This window comes from Electrona antarctica (assembly GCF_951216825.1).
Source record: "Electrona antarctica genome assembly, chromosome: 9".
Taxonomy (NCBI): domain Eukaryota; kingdom Metazoa; phylum Chordata; class Actinopteri; order Myctophiformes; family Myctophidae; genus Electrona; species Electrona antarctica.
Genome location: NC_136790.1, coordinates 51,172,937 through 51,190,547, shown reverse-complemented (window position 1 = coordinate 51,190,547; position 17,611 = coordinate 51,172,937). Strand labels below are relative to the sequence as shown.

General features: G+C 41.4%; 1 protein-coding gene across 1 annotated transcript; it reads left to right on the top strand.

Annotated features, from left to right (window-relative positions):
• Positions 1 to 3,816: 3,816 nt before the first annotated feature.
• LOC306929472 (cytosolic phospholipase A2 gamma-like) lies at positions 3,817 to 14,775 on the top strand. Its single transcript, XM_079510012.1, has 11 exons — positions 3,817 to 3,968; positions 6,303 to 6,407; positions 8,673 to 8,815; positions 9,278 to 9,464; positions 10,415 to 10,529; positions 10,805 to 10,945; positions 11,045 to 11,125; positions 11,969 to 12,043; positions 13,342 to 13,505; positions 13,845 to 14,010; positions 14,584 to 14,775. Exons 1-11 carry the CDS (start codon positions 3,870 to 3,872, stop codon positions 14,754 to 14,756), a joined length of 1,449 nt encoding a protein of 482 aa, XP_079366138.1. The 5' UTR covers positions 3,817 to 3,869; the 3' UTR covers positions 14,757 to 14,775.
• Positions 14,776 to 17,611: the final 2,836 nt, after the last annotated feature.

Here is a 17,611-nt window from a genome sequence, read left to right as displayed (position 1 = left end):
TGAAGCTATAGAGCACCGAAGTCTGACGTCACTTTCAGTAGAGGGCACCAACACACAGGTTCATGTATTTTTTTATTTGCATTGTAATCTCCATAGGGGGATTTTAGGTCGCTTCATATAAGAACTGTTTGAAAAATAAACCGACCACCCCGGCCTTTCTGTCAGGGGAGTGGCTGTGCGTCGTTAATGATGTCCATTCATATTTGAAACAGCCAGTTTCTGGAGAAAATGGAATTAATGTGGCTGCAAAAGCCTTGAAACTACATATGAAGGCAATGTTGCTGCTAATATACGTCATGTCCAGCTGTCAACACATTGCGTTCCTGAGATTCCTCGTTGACGTAAGCTCAGCTGGTGGTGACTCGACTCGTACTAACCACGAAACATTAAATATCAATAAAATAAAAATAAACGTAATTGACATTCAGTTTCTGTTGTGCGACGGACAGATGCAGCCACCCCGCATACCCGGAAATGTAGTCTCTGGGTTGTTTGACTTGTTTCTAACACTTATTTTGTTACTCTTTGGGTATATTTGTACATTTCCACCTTCAGTCGATGCTTCATATCCATATGAGTGAAAAGGCCGAGGTGATCGGTTTATTTTTCAAACACAGTTCTTATATGAGGCGATCTAAAATCCCCCTATGGATATTACAATGCAAATAAAAAGTACATGAACCTGTGGACTGACGCCCTCTACTGACAGTAGAGGGCAGTGACGTCAGGACTTCGGTGCTCTATACTGCATACTATATAAATTGCTACAAATTGCTACAAAAGGGAACCATGAAAGACAGTTCATGACAAACCGCAAATCATTTCACGACACCGTTCTTTCTGACAATAAGTTGTGATGCCCCACGCACATAGGGCTCCATTTTTGTCTCATCTCTCTAAAGCCACTATTTGGGGTTTTAGGAGTGGGGAAAGGGTGTTCCCCCACTAAAGTTGGTATTTTGGTTACCTGTCTAAATCCCTTAAACACCTCCGTTACCCGTTATATTATGCATAGGTGTGGTTTGGGCGTTGCAATAATTAAAGCAGATTTAACCAATCACCAGTCTTGGCTTTAAGAGATCCCTTTAATAGATCCCTTACCCGTCGCCCGTTAGTGCTATATTGCTTCATAGCCGCTGCACCCCCCCCCCCCTTTTTTTTTCTCCACACACAAAGAGCCAAGAACACTCGTCTTTTCATTGAGTCACAACTCGCTCAAATCTTGCTCATTTAAAAAAAATAAAGTTCTATGTAAACTACAAGATTAGGGCTTTCATTTGGTATACAGATGTATAGACGTGTAGGCCGTCTCTACGGAACGGTATGAAGCGAAAAGGAAAGTTCGGATTTAGACATCATTAAACCCCATTTGCTGCTATGGGGTGATGAACTGAATGAGCAAATGGAATCGCGCACAAATAACTTCTTTGACTATACAATTATATAAACACAATGGACACAAGGAAGTGGCAGGCACTCACTTCTGCTGATTGTAGGAAAATTACAAAGAGATGCATAGGAGAATAAGGAGAGATGACGCAGCCTGCCCTGCACTCCGCGGACATCTCCATTGAGGCGCGGTGCGCGCCGCTCTTTACCAAACTAATTTGGCAAACGGTTTACGGGTGCTTTTAAAATGGAAATCGCTTTCCCAAATGTGTTTGACCAAAATAGCAATTTAGGGGAAAGCGTGCAAACACGCCCATGACCACACCTCTAGGCGCAAATACCGGTGTCGGCAAAAGATATAGCGGGTGACGCGGGACGAAAATACCATTAAGGGACAGAGAAAGCTCCTATATTCGTAATTCTCGGGCAGCGGCTGAATTGCGGGCCGCGCTGCGGGTAAAGGCTGCGACAAAATTGGAGCCCTATAGACCCATACAGATATGAGTAAGCACTCTCCACCACAGGGAGTGCCTGCCCACACCTGCCTAATTGTCATGCTATAGGTGAGCATGGGTGGGGCATTCCAGCCTAATGAGTGATTGGAGAGCAGCTGGGCCCGGTGCCTCCAGAAGCCATAAATAGCCCTGCCCATGTCATTCTTGCTGAGAGTTTGACTTAACTTTCGGACCTCTATATTCATGATATTAATATTCATGTTATGATATGATTTGTTTTGTTTTGTTTTTAGGATTTATTTAATTCAGAGTATTGTTTTTCACTTGATATTATATTCTTGTATGAGTGTATGCTGTCTTAACTAGGAGAAACACAATTGAGTTTGTCTTTTATTTTTTCTGAGGCTGCTTGCAGTTGGAAAAACAAATGACAAATAAAGCAATCTTTAACCTTGATCTATAAATAACACTCCACAAATCTGTGGAAACAGATTATGATTGATGTATGATATTGTAAGTGACTTCACCGTTCACCTCTGATCAAAGTTAAGTTAGGAGCGCTTGCATGAAACTAGTTGTGCCACTGCATTCCTTTAAATCCTGGCATGCCCTTTAGTAAGGGCATTTTATCAGGTATTTGACCAATCTGGGAACTACATCGTTACCAAGAAATTTCTTCACCAATGTGTTTCTAAAGGTGTCTAATAACATATACTAAAAGTTTGAAATTCAACTCCCGTGGGAAATTGAGTTATTAGCATAATATGTGACCATACCCCTTAACATCCTAAGGCAAAAAAGTCCAAATTTCATCATTCTTTAAGTAGCATGTGACATATGAAACTAGGGGGTTTTCATGATTCTGAATCCATTCCAAGCATTAGTTTTGCACAAAAAACACTCCTTGGGCTAAATTAGGCCATATCCACTTGACCAAATGTGCTGACCTCATCACGTTTGTGAGGCCGTTTTCCTCCCAAGGAGTGTTCTTTGTGCAAAACTAATGCTTGGAATGGATTCAGAATCATGAAACCCCTATAGTTTCATATGCTACTTAAAGAATGATGAAATTTGGACTTTTTTGCCTTCTATAGGATGTTAAGGGTATGGTCACATATTATGCTAATAACAAAATTTCCCACGGGAGTTGAATTTCAAACTTTTAGTATATGTTATTAGACACCTTTAGAAACACATTGGTGAAGAAATTTCTTGGTAACGATTTAGTTCCCAGATTTTCATAGATTTCTCTTACTACTTCTCATCATGTACGTAGCCTACAGGTATCTTTATTTGCCATCGTGCCAAAACTTCCATTGGAATGCATGACAACTATGCAAGGTAAAGATGACTCACAAAGCTACGTGTCCTCGGTAAGGTGGAACTGGTAGAACTTGATCCCCTCCTGACCTCTAAGTAACATCCCCATTTTGGTTATGTCATTACAGGCTGGCCTTAAAATAATAATATTCTCGACAGATTTGGGGGAGTTAGGTTAATTTACAATTAGGGAAAGATTCAGGTTGGGATCACTACCCTAAGTTAAAAATCACACCCGTGTGACGTGACGGGGGCTCTTATCATCTTACATCACCTCATTCTGGCAGTCACAATTTGCGTCCTCACTTTTCCGTCTTTCCGACTATTTTGCGGTGGTCTTCAAATCATGAATTTGTTTAATGCAGCAATGGCTGAAGGGACAACACTATGACAAAACACAGCCTTTTCCAATTTAAATTGAGTTCAAAATGACTTTATTGCGTTTTGTGTGCGTGTTTGTGTCAAACTAAGGTGCTTGTGCCAGGTGTGTAACACACACAAAGTGTGTACGTGCGTGTGTGCGTGCGTGCGTGTGTGTGAGTGCGTGCTCTTCAGGAAGAGGAGAAGGGGCGGAGAGACTTTCAAAGAATGAATCTGTTATGTAACTTGTAACATAACAGACATAACCTCTGTCCATACCTGCTCCTCACACACAGACACACACACACACGGACACACGGACACGGACCACTTCAAGCTGCAGCCATGAAGGTCACTCCTCTGATGATGACTGTCTCTGCTCTGCTGTATACTCTGGCTAGCGGCTCCATCCTCAGCCCTCCTGAGGACCTCAACTTGACCCAGGTGAGACAGCTATAGGCCCCTTTTCCATCGGGGTTGAACCGGTTCCGTTATTTTGCTCCTGTTTGAACCACATTAATTGGATCAGGGCAGCCCTAAAAGTTGGTTCAGAAATTAGAAAAAAATTGATGTATACCTTGAGAGGCTCGGTATCCCAGTTTGAGGACACATGGGCTCCCTTCCTTGCACTGGTAAATAACTTACAGTTCCAAGCTATTCCAGATTGAATGAGTTTAAACCTGAATCTGAGCATGCTAGACGTGATCTCCGACGCATCTGGGTTGTTCAGTACATTTATTATGAGGAGCTGTGTGGGTCCACAGTGCACTGCTACGTCCATTATGTTTTTGAGAGGTGACCATGCCATGTTGTGTGTTGTGTTGTCTTGTCGTACTGTCAGTGTCACTTCCCTGTTAGTGTAGGACTATACAATTGAATTTATTTTATGCTACCACACTATTTTGCGGTTATATGGTGGTTATATGACATTTATATGTAAACATATTATACTCTTTGATGTTATTTGATTTGATTTACTGTATACCCTGAAATCTTGAATAAACAAAACTGTGAAAAAAAAAAGAAAAAAGAACTGAAGCCAAACTACTACCAGGAAATATTCAGAACTTGTTCATGGAAAGGGAGGGGAGATACCGTATGCTAAGAAGGGAGCAAAATTTCAAGAGCTGTCAGTGGAGTAAAGCTATATATGGAATGGTTTACCAGAGAATGTCCAGCAGTGCAATCATTTAATTATATATAAGAAAAGTTACAAGATGTGGCTTTTGGAGAAATACAGACATGATAAGTGATGGATCTATGTGTGTATAATATGTGTATGGTGTATGTATATGCATGGTGGAGGTATAAGAATGCATTTTCGAGGGCAAATACTGAATAATAATAATGTTGAGTGTTCGTTTTAACGAACAAGGAATGTGATTGTGATTGTGAACAAGGAATGTGTGATTGTGAACAAGGAATGTGATTGTGAATGTAAAACAATGTATAATTATATAGGGGGATTATTCGTTATGTGAGTTTAAAATATGTTAGAGAAAATATGACATGTACAAAGGATAGGCATCAATAAGCTTTGAGCTTCAGCCTATGCCTTTTCCATCAACTATAAGAGAATGTTAATATTTTAGGTAATGATTTATGTTCTACTGTTGAATTGATCGAAATAAACTAAACTAAACTAAACATAGGAGGGGCTAGTGCCCCTCAACAATATGTCCAAATATTAATTACCTTTTTATTTTATTTTTTTTCGACCAATGACAAAGCTTCTAGGAACATCTTTGAATGCAGATTGCGTCTCCTAGATGTGTCACAGAGACACATTTTTTGGGGGGAGCGTTCTACCTATTGCTGGCTGTCTGAATACCAAAAAAATAAAAAATAAAAAGGTCATTAAAATGTTGAGATATTATTGCTTATAGCAGCTTTAACCACAAAAAAAAGAAAAAACTCCTAATTAATTTGGATAATATATAATTGAGTCTCATCAGTTATTCTATCGCAAAAGGGCCACTTAGCTGCAAAAGTGAGTGCATGCGTATTACACTTATGGCTATTAATAGAGATTTCCGGCTTTTCAAAGGACAGTGTTACGTGAAGACAGAACCAGCTAGACTTGTTCTGTTGGGCAAATGTAAATCCAAAGCATGCACATTTTGTATGATTTATTAGATTTGATTTATTAGACATAATAATTACATGTCAATTAAGTGCTTCTCACGGAAACGTCAAGGATAAAACATATCCACACAGACGCACATGGTTGAGAGCAGTGTATGACGGTCGTGTAGCGCAGTGGTTTTCAGCCCTTTTCATGGCAAGGCCCATTATTTATAAATTACTCTGCATTTGAGCCACGGACCACCGTTTCATGAGACTTGATGAGCCTTGCAGACCCAAAAAACTAAAGAATATATGTCCTCATGTCCATGCTGTATTGATGTTGGTACCATTAGGATAGATAACAGGCAAACTTTGATCAAAATAACAATTCTTCTCATATTTTCTCTAATTGTGTAGACTTCTTGTAAATTATGTAATGCAATAATTTAACTCTTGAGAGCGTGAAATGAAACGGGTCCATTTGGTTTCATTTTAGGCTCTCAAGAGTAAAGCTTTATAAGGGTCCATTTGGTTACCAACTCTCCATCATTTAGCTGGAACCATTCACCTGATCGAACCCCCTCAAAGACCACTGGTGGTCCCCGGATCACTGGTTGAAAACCTCTGGTGTATAGCGGGTCCAATATATATTTGTGTATATAATGATATACTGTATATATATATTTTTTTCTCCATTACATCAAGGACAAGGTCCGTATCGGTCACACCCTGAACGAGGCAGAGAAACAGCATGTCACCAGAAGAAGACTCACAGTTCAACAATGCCTGAAGAAACTCCACATCCCCTCCACTCTGGTAGGAGCCTTTCACCTGTTTTAATTAGAGATAGAGACACAACATCCCCTGCACTCTATAGGAGCCTTTCACCTGTTTTATTTAGAGATAGCGACACAACATCCCCTGCACTCTATAGGAGCCTTTCACCTGTTTTATTTAGAGATAGAAACACAACATCCCCTGCACTCTATAGGAGCCTTTCACCTGTTTTTTTGTAGAGATAGCGACACAACATCCCCTGCACTCTATAGGAGCCTTTCACCTGTTTTAATTAGAGATAGAGACACAACATCCCCTGCACTCTATAGGAGCCTTTCACCTGTTTTAATTAGAGATAGAGACACAACATACCCTGCACTCTATAGGAGCCTTTCACCTGTTTTATTTAGAGATAGAGACACAACATCCCCTGCACTCTATAGGAGTCTTTCACCTGTTTTAATTAGAGATAGAGACACAACATACCCTGCACTCTATAGGAGCCTTTCACCTGTTTTATTTAGAGATAGAGACACAACATCCCCTCCACTCTATAGGAGCCTTCCACCTGTTTTAATTAGAGATAGAGACACAACATCCCCTGCACTCTATAGGAGCCTTTCACCTGTTTTATTTAGAGATAGACACATCCCCTGCACTCTATAGGAGCCTTTCACCTGTTTTATTTAGAGATAGCGACACAACATCCCCTGCAATCTATAGGAGCCTTTCACCTGTTTTAATTAGAGATAGAGACACAACATCCCCTGCAATCTATAGGAGCCTTTCACCTGTTTTATTTAGAGATAGAGACACAACGTCCCCTCCACTCTGGTATGAGCCTTTCATCTGTTTTATTTAGAGATAGAGACACAACATCCCCTGCACTCTGGTATGAACCTTTCATCTGTTTTATTTAGAGATAGAGACACAACATCCCCTGCACTCTGGTATGAACCTTTCATCTGTTTTATTTAGAGATAGAGACACAACATCCCCTGCACTCTATAGGAGCCTTTCACCTGTTTTATTTAGAGATAGCGACACAACATCCCCTGCACTCTATAGGAGCCTTTCACCTGTTTTATTTAGAGATAGAGACACAACATCCCCTGCACTCTATAGGAGCCTTTCACCTGTTTTATTTAGAGATAGAGACACAACATCCCCTGCACTCTATAGGAGCCTTTCACCTGTTTTAATTAGAGATAGAGACACAACATCCCCTGCACTCTATAGGAGCCTTTCACCTGTTTTAATTAGAGATAGAGACACAACATACCCTGCACTCTATAGGAGCCTTTCACCTGTTTTATTTAGAGATAGAGACACAACATCCCCTGCACTCTATAGGAGCCTTTCACCTGTTTTATTTAGAGATAGCGACACAACATCCCCTGCACTCTATAGGAGCCTTTCACCTGTTTTAATTAGAGATAGAGACACAACATCCCCTGCACTCTATAGGAGCCTTTCACCTGTTTTAATTAGAGATAGAGACACAACATCCCCTGCACTCTATAGGAGCCTTTCACCTGTTTTATTTAGAGATAGCGACACAACATCCCCTGCACTCTATAGGAGCCTTTCACCTGTTTTATTTAGAGATAGCGACACAACATCCCCTGCACTCTATAGGAGCCTTTCACCTGTTTTATTTAGAGATAGAGACACAACATCCCCTGCACTCTATAGGAGGCTTTCACCTGTTTTATTTAGAGATAGCGACACAACATCCCCTGCACTCTATAGGAGCCTTTCACCTGTTTTATTTAGAGATAGCGACACAACATCCCCTGCACTCTATAGGAGCCTTTCACCTGTTTTAATTAGAGATAGAGACACAACATCCCCTGCACTCTGGTAGGAGCCTTTCACCTGTTTTATTTAGAGATAGAGACACAACATCCCCTGCACTCTATAGCCTTTCACCTGTTTTATTTAGAGATAGAGACACAACATCCCCTGCACTCTGGTATGAACCTTTCATCTGTTTTATTTAGAGATAGAGACACAACATCCCCTGCACTCTGGTATGAACCTTTCACCTGTTTTATTTAGAGATAGAGACACAACATCCCCTGCACTCTGGTATGAACCTTTCATCTGTTTTATTTAGAGATAGAGACACAACATCCCCTGCACTCTGGTATGAACCTTTCATCTGTTTTATTTAGAGATAGAGACACAACATCCCCTGCACTCTGGTATGAACCTTTCACCTGTTTTATTTTAACGCTGTGCTGTTGATGTATGATGTGTATGTATGTATGATGTATGTATGTATGATGTTTCTGTTGAAAGAACAAGGTTCCCAACATAGCTCTGATTGGCTCTGGAGGAGGACAGAGAGCCATGGTGGGACTGCTGGCATCTGTGCTTGAACTGAAGAAACAAGGTCTACTGGACTGCATGATGTACCTGAGTGGAGTGTCTGGATCTACCTGGTAGGCCTACAGGATCCGTTGGCCTTCAAAATAAGGCTCTGCACATAAAAGACTGTGGCAGTGGCTGAATAATTAATTCTGGCAGTCAATGTACGTTCATATTTGACAATTTGGCCAATTTGGTATTAACCCTTGCATTGTGATAGAACCCGGCTAACACATTTGTGGTTAGCGGGTCAGATTTGACCTGTGATATAAATCAGCCTATAGCATACTCAAACTTTATACATTTTCATATTCCCCCCACCCCACCTCATAGCTGACTTGTTATGCATTGATATCCATGTAAACACTGCATGTTTAAAATATTGTTTTGTGTTAGGGTTAGGGATTCATCTTTCAATATAGCACTCGTTTTCAAGTATACATTATTTTTTTCAATTTCAATTACCGTACATCATGAACTATTCTCCGCCACTGGGAAAACATTAAATCATGTATTTTCATTCATCTCATCTACAGGGGCATGGCCTCCTTATACAAATATCCCAACTGGTCCTCCAATCCGAAGCCTGTGACCGAGGAAATAGTTCAAAGGCTGGATGGTTGCGGAGTATTGTTGCGGTATCCTGAGACATGGTACCAATACGACAACTTCAATCAAGCACACGGCTGGTCTGCACATGTAGTCACCACCTTCGTGAAAGAGGTCAGCCAAGCATTTACACAGAAAACCATCTTAATACAGCATAGCTCTGGTCCATAGCCTGACTGCTCTTGCTGCCGTTGCATTACGTCTCTGGTCAATAGCCTTACTGCTCTTGCTGCCGTTGCATTAAGGCTCTGCCACTCTTTGCTTCTAGCCGCCGCATGAAACGCAGACCAGACTCTCCTCTGTAGCGGAAATATAAAACAAAACATAGGCGGTTTGTGTAATTAGAAAGCCTACTTTCTTTAGTGGACACACTCTGAGCCCCCCACAACATGTAAAAAAATCACTTTTTGGCCAGAAAGGGATTGTTTTTACACCGGAAAATAAATACTTTTAGTTACTTCACTGCGCCCTCTACCGATATTGCCAAGAGACAAATATCCCTTTCTGGTGTGGGGGGCTCAGAGTGCGTCCACTAAGGAAAGAGTTTCTATTTACACAAACCGCCTTTGTTTTGGTGAGTAGGTAAAACATTTTTTATATTTACGCTACAGACGAGAGGCTGGTCTGCATTTATGTGAGCGTACGAAAAGAACAGTTCCATATGGACCAGAGCTAAATACAGCATAATACTAGCTGAAAACTACTTCAATAATCACTGTTGTTTAGGTGTTTCTGTTTTTTCAGCAGGCTATCCAAATACTATTGAAACTACATACAGATACATTTCATGTGCAGTATTATGTTTGAAGCTGGCAGTTTGATCGTATGTGTTTTTACTTGTTTTTTCGCCGATAATAATACAGAATGCACATTTTCTGTATTGCAGTTTTTCAACTTCTCCAGTGGCAATGAACAACCTAAATTGCAAACCGTTTGTGCTCATTGGGAAGACTGTTCGCTATATGCGCCGCACCGGACATTCTAGCTATGGCAGAGGTACAAATGTTAGAACATGAGTGAAAACTGGAAGTATTGATCCATTATTTGTTTTTGGTTTTTTTCAGATAGATGAACATGTTCTTTCAGAGCAGAGAGGAAAGCACGACATGGATCCCTATCCCATCTACACTGTGATTGACAAAGAGATCCTAGACAGACGACAAATTCAAAGTCTAAAAGGTAAATTAAGTATCATTCATCTGTGTTGGGCTGTGATATGGATCGATATCTCTGTATCTGTAAGAATCAGAATCAATCAGAATCAGACTCAATCTCACATCACATTACAAGTAAGGTGGGTGAAAAACTCATCATTGCAGTTAAAAAGGATAAATGGTCAGTCCATGTCCCTTTTATACCAATATATAGAGTAACAAAATTATGAATTAAATAATTATGTATTGATGCAAAATCACATTGAACTGCTTCAGAGCCTGACCGTGTTTCCTTGACAGACGTGTGGGTTGAGATGACCCCCCATGAGGCGGGGTACTCTCTCACCGGGGCCTTCGTGGACCAGGAATACTTTGGGAGTAAGTTTGACAACGGGATGTTGATAAAGGAGCAGCCAGAGATGGACATGCTCTACGTGCAAGGTGAGCCTCCACCATGCACGGTCAGTCCACTTCCGTTCTGTTGGTTTGTTTCTTCCAAAGCATTACATTTTAATTCTGTGTTAATTGCTCTGTTGGCAGGCCTGTGCGGTAGCATTGCTGCTGATTTATCGCCATCAGCTGCGTGGTCAGTAGTGAAGAGGAACATGCTTTGCTTGCTTGGTTGGTCATTTGAGCATTTTCTCTCTCTCTCGCACGCACGCACGCACGCACGCACGCACGCACGCACGCACGCACGCACGCACGCATCAGGATCCCTTTGTCACCGCTAAACCCCTTATCCCTAAACTTCTTTGCCTTTTTTACTATTTTGATTTTTTTTTTAATAGTTCAACTAGCCAATCTACATTGACACATTGTGAGCTTGTAGACTGGCCATTTAACTATTCAAAAATGTTTTGCAAAATAGTTAAAAAAGGGGTTTAGCGGTGACGAAAATGGAGCCCCAAGGATCTTAAGTAAGCTATAAGAACTTAACATCTGTCTAGCAGTAGATGCATTGGGACGTATCCTCAGTGATGTATCCTGAGGTCAACAGGGTTTCGGGTCTTCCAACATCATACCCCTCACTCAGGCGACCCAGCCGGGGTGATCAAGTCCCGACTTACGTCCCAGTAGCTACCCTCAATCAGTCCCACTAGGGCAAAACCAGGGCCACACAATCTGTTGGAACTACTCCAGGACTACTCTGCCAGGGCTGGGAGGTACACTTCTGGTGCATGGAAGGACTAGGCTCTGTGGGTTGTCTCCTGTCCGGGCCACTCCTACGTCTCACCAGGTCCACTCCTGCTCTCACCAGGCCCAGGACCTGTGCGTTGCACCAGAGTCCCAGCACCAGACAGTTCATTCAGGAGTGGTGGGCAATGGTTCGCTAACCTTTGAAAAATCATAGAATTTCTTTCTCCGTCTATCATATATCATCAGTCAGTCCGTCCATTTATCTATCTGTCTATCTGTCAATACCACCTACTCACCCCCTCCGTATTTATCTCTGTCACATTTCAGGGAATATATTTGCGGGTTTGATGAAACCCACTTTCTCCTGGGGAACCACATACAACTTCCTGCACAACATGAGAGGTGAGTCCAGAGCTCGGACACAATTCATATGTTACATGCTTTAAGGATGCCTCTCGGGCGCCTCGAAGCACGTCCCACTGGGAGGAGACCCCGGGGCAGACCAATGCGCAGTTGGAGGAAACACATCGACTCACTGGCCTTGGAACGTCTCGGGAATCGGGATCCCCCAGGAGGAAGTCACTAATGTTGCTCTGGAGAGGGACGTCTGGAACACTCTGGTGGTGCTGTTGCTCCCGCGACCCGACTACGGATAAGCGGTTGAAGATGGATGGATGTATGGTCATGCTTTAAGTGCAATACTGACATTCCTGTATGTATTCTTGCAAAGATATTTTGCTTACAGTGATGTTACAAGCAGATTGTATGCATTGACTGTTTATAATGCATTATAGGCTTCATAATATGTGTTAAAAACTAAACTAAAACATTTTTATTGCATATTGAAAATAAAGTAAATATTTGATTGTTTTGGGGCCCCTTGTAGCTTTTATTTGATAGTAACATCATCATTTTTCGTTCGCGGTCGAGATCATGGATTTCACAATGCCACGCCAGACTTCCCACCTTCATTGCCATCCCCAGTTCCTGTTTACTGATGCAAGCGTCCCTGGCTAGCGATGACATCAGGAAACGACGGTTTTCTACCTCTGGTCTGCTCTGAGGCAGGATTCCAGAGAAGAAGCGTGGATATAACCTCATGATCAGCTCTGTAGCAGTGGCCGGCAAACTGTGTTCTTCTGGATCGGTCTAGTGAAGAAACACAGGGAAGGTTGCCGTATGTTAGATTAGTCGATGAGTCGATTCCAAGATAGATTTTTTGCGCTCTCATTAGAAGGCGGGTGTAAATGACATCCAGCCATTTCTCTAATTTCTTTGAAATGTCTCAGAGCCATATAGTAGAATCGTCTCGACGGTCGTACTAAATATTTTTACTTTAATATTTTACATTTTTACTTACGATGACCAGATCTTATGCATGATAGTTGATAGTTGTAACAGTGTAGCCTGTAGCGACACAACATGGAGGCAGAGAGAGAAGGGGATTGATTGAGCTCCCTCCACTGTTGTGCCCGTCTGTTGGTGCCTCTCACTCATTTGAAGTATATATAGTTTGACAGGCATATGGCAAGTTGCTGTGAAAAAATTATTATTGTTGTCATATTGCATAGACATCAAAAGTGCTCTGGCTATCTAAAGAAGTTGTCATGTATTTGGTAATATACTGCACTGTATTTTGTACGGCTGAAGAAGTCAGAGAAGTAGACGCTTATATCCTGAAATCACTGTATTTTGTACAGCTGAAGAAGTCAGAGAAGTAGACCCTTGTATCCTGAAATCAGGAACGAGGGACTATATCGACGCTGGGCTGCTGCTCAACGCTCCCTACTTCTCCGTCCTCAGACCAGAGAGAAACGTCGACCTCATCATCTCCCTCGACTTCAGCGAAGGAGACCCTATGAAGGTAGTCTCGAGTAGCCAGATAACTATTCCACAATCTCCGAATACTATATAGATTCTGGAACTACACCTCCCGAAATCCGAGTAAGGAAGCTGGCATTTCCGTTCACGGAAATATATTTAAATATATTAAGCTTATTTTTGTAATTACTTTTATGCTAAGCAGTAAGCTATAGGCCTATATATGCTTAGGTGATTTCTATTTATATTAGGATACATTTGCGCGACTGTAAAGACGAAACGGAAGTGGGGAGGAGGCTCCACTTCCTTTATATTTTACTCATCAGGGCATTACTAGTCCTAATATATTATAATCAAGCCATTGTGTTTATCATTTTTACAGACAATTGAAGATGCTTATAAGTTGTCCAAGGATATGGGTATAGCTTTCCCACACGTTGAATTTCCAGAAAAGGACAGAGAAAAACCAAAGGACATCTACGTGTTTCCAGGAGACAACACCCCAACAGTGATCCACATGCCTCTGTTCAACAGAGTGAACTGTAACGGTAACTGTTCCATTTGCACAATTTGTACATGAACATACATTGTGTAAAGATTAACGAATTATGGTATAACAATGTTGAAATATGGAGATACAACATTTCTGACCAACAGCAGCAATATAGTTGTTGAAAGAGCATACTGATTTAAAAGTTACCATACAGTATTTGTTCATGTTAACTAATTAGTTTTAAACAATCGTTTAGTAGACCTTAATAATTCGAGGAATAAAGGTCTGAATCTCCTCAGACAAGTAAAGAGTGACTCATTCAATCTGAAAATACATTTGAAATGCTCGATTAACACACACGTGCACGCACGCACGCACACACATACACACACACATACACACACTTGCGGTCTTGCGCACATTAGATATGCGTGCCTGTGTCCAACAACTTACTAACTTTTCAAAATGTATGAGTTACCGAAAGCTTCAAATATATATTTTTTACATTATACTATAACCCTCAAAACAAGGTGCTAAATGTTGACAGAAACCTGTCAACATTTAGCCAGTGTGAATTCAAAACATTAATACTATTTGTGTTTCTATTGTCTCCTCATCACAGTGTCAGATGACTCTGACTCTGATATTGAGAAGGTGAGACAGAGATACAGGACCTTTCAAGGACCGCTGTGTCCCGCAAGGATCAAAGAGCTGATGGACAGAGCCGCCGCAAATTTGATCAACACCAAGCCCAAGCTGCTGGAGGAGATTCGGAAGGCCGTCAATAGAAAAAGGTCATAAAATGCATTTCAGAAATTAAGCCCCCGTCATCCGACCGGGGCGACTGTGGCTCAAGAGGTAGAGCAGGTCGTCCAATGATCCATGGGTCGGCGGTTCGAATCCCGGCTCCTCCTGTCTACATGTCAAAGTGTCCTTGGGCAAGACACTGAACCCCAAATTGCTCCCGATGTGCTGGTTGGTACCTTGCATGGCTTCCGCTGCAATCGGTGTATGAATGTGTGAGTGAATGGGTGAATGTAATGCACAATCTATGTAAAGCTAAATTGTAAATTGATTCATGATTTAATGAATTCAATCGCCAGTGCCATGCAGTGTTTTCAGCGTTTCACACTAACAAAAATCAACAAAAATCAACCATGACCATTGCTTAAAAAAAGCTTGTTTTGACCCCCCAAAAAATCTGAGATGAATCCACATTTCTGAATCACATGTCCTGCCTGTAATGTGTGTCTTCTAGCAACCAAGGATCATTCAGATGGTGGCAACGAGCACCCTCTAGTGGTTGACACTGAAAACACAAAATCTCCGCTTTCTCTGTTGCTGAGCCTTGGATGAAAAAGACAAGAAATCTTTTACTTGGCAGAAGTCGGCACACAGAGTTAGTTGTCATTACACACGCATCCATGCCTTGGTTGTCCCACACGAGCCACCACAGTCTGATAAACAGATGTTATGCTGTTACTGTGTTTTTGCCAAGTCACAGAAAAGAAGCGCTGCGATTGGCCAGTAGGCCTACAGTCACTTTGATTGGCAGTTGTGCCGAACTCACCCCAAAACATGATTTACGAGCCTCTAGCGGCTTGTGTGGGACAACCAAGGCATGGATGTGTTTGTATTCATGAAAAACAAGAAATGATTCATATTGTACCTTTAGGACTTTCTGTAGTCGCATCTGCAGTCTCAGTCATGGTGCGATGGGGACAAGGAGAGCGGGTTTAGTGTCCCATTGGCTGTGGGGCTTAGTGTCCCATTGGCCGTATAGGGCTAGTCTCCCATTGGCTTAGAGGCCAGCCAACCATGAACATCTCGCCACTACATTGTTAGTTACCAGAGCCAATCTAAGGCTCTGATTGTTACTAGCACTCGGGGCTATCATTGATCAGCTTTGCACGCTGATAAAAAAAGAAGAAAAATGAAAAGCGTAATAAATAGCGGCTATGAGAGGGAGAGAGGACAGTGGTATTTCTGCAAAACAGACCCATGGAAAGTTATTTGGGATCAATAAGTATAGGAATCATTTAAGTTTATTCATAATCAGGGGTCATCAATATGCCCGGTGTACACGGACAAATGTGTCCATGGCAAGACTTGGCCTCGTACTGTGCGTGGCAAATTATAGATTTTGTTATTACAGAGCATTATAATGTTTTTATTTTCTTAGTCCCAATTACTGTGTGCAAGTCCCCAGATTTTCTTCATAATATTATGTATGAGACTGATTTACTATGGCACCGTGGGACATTATGAGACCGTGGGACATTATGAGTCCACTAGGACAGGGGTTCTCAACGTTTTTGGCCGGGGACCCCCGAAAATGCTTTGGCAACGTCTCGGGACCCCCGCCCCGCCCCCTCCCGACCCCCAATATAAATTGACTGCTACAATAACCTTAATAATAGAGACAATACACCATAAATAAATACTGAAACCAGATATAATCATTAGGGAAGGGTACATATAGTGTGTACTTATTATGTAAACTCTTCATTTCCATTTTCCAGCCATTCAGTTGCATTCAAAAAAAAGGGACCCCCCAAAATAAGTTACAGACCTGTAACAGTAATTTAGGCTTAGCTCTTTGTATACTTAATTTGTATGTCCGTGGCAAACATATAATTTAGACAAATTTCCACCACAAGCCACACGTTCATAATGTGTTTTGTATCGTTTGGGTTTTGAGCTGAAAGGTTTGGGAAACACTGACCTAGAGCAGTGGTTCTCAAGCTTTTCAGGCCATGACCCCCCCTAATCATCATTTAACTGGGGACCCCCCACCCTGACTAGGAGTTGATGTTGCACAGACAAAACATTGGTTCGTTCTTATGGAACATTTGACAATGTGGCCAATGTTTTTGTTATTATTCTTACTAGTTACTTATTATTAGTTTATTATGAATTTATTTTTTTCATTTTAGAGGTATTAAAAAAGTCTTGAACTTTAGAAATGTACCCAGTGTACACATACCGTACAGTATGATTGTGTTTTGTTTACTGTTGACTAAGAAAACAATGTTGCACATTAAGCTAATGATCTGGGGATCCCCCACAATCATTTGGGGACCGCCCTGATTTATCACAAACATTGTTCTCTTTAACAAAAAACAAATGGGCGTCATAAATTATGTTTTGTTAATGGTGTCGGTTACTTAAAACCTTCAATTGTAGTGAAAATTATAGTCCTTTTTCACAATGATGCAGTATTTATTGTTCTGTCAGGACCTGTATGTTCTCTGTATATGGTCTTTATTGTCCTGTCAGGACCTGTATGTTCTCTGTATATGGTCTTTATTGTCCTGTCAGGACCTGTGTTGTTTGGTGAAAGGGTTGGTATTAAAGGTATGGCAAGACTGTGTTCAAGATTGTACTTTATTGTTGCAGTCTCACAATGTTGTCCCTATAGTGCTTTTCCATTTTCCATTACACCCTTTCAACTTGCTACAGCTGTTGTCAATCATTATGACATCAACTACACATGGTCAATGCATTTGTTTGTGTTAAACATTACATTTGTTGCACTTTAACCGACCATGATTACACAGAATTACACAGAATGATTACACAGAATATCTTTCTGCGTAAAAGCAAAGTCCACACACTAACCTCTATCCCAGCCCTGCTAAGGGATAGTTGGATGG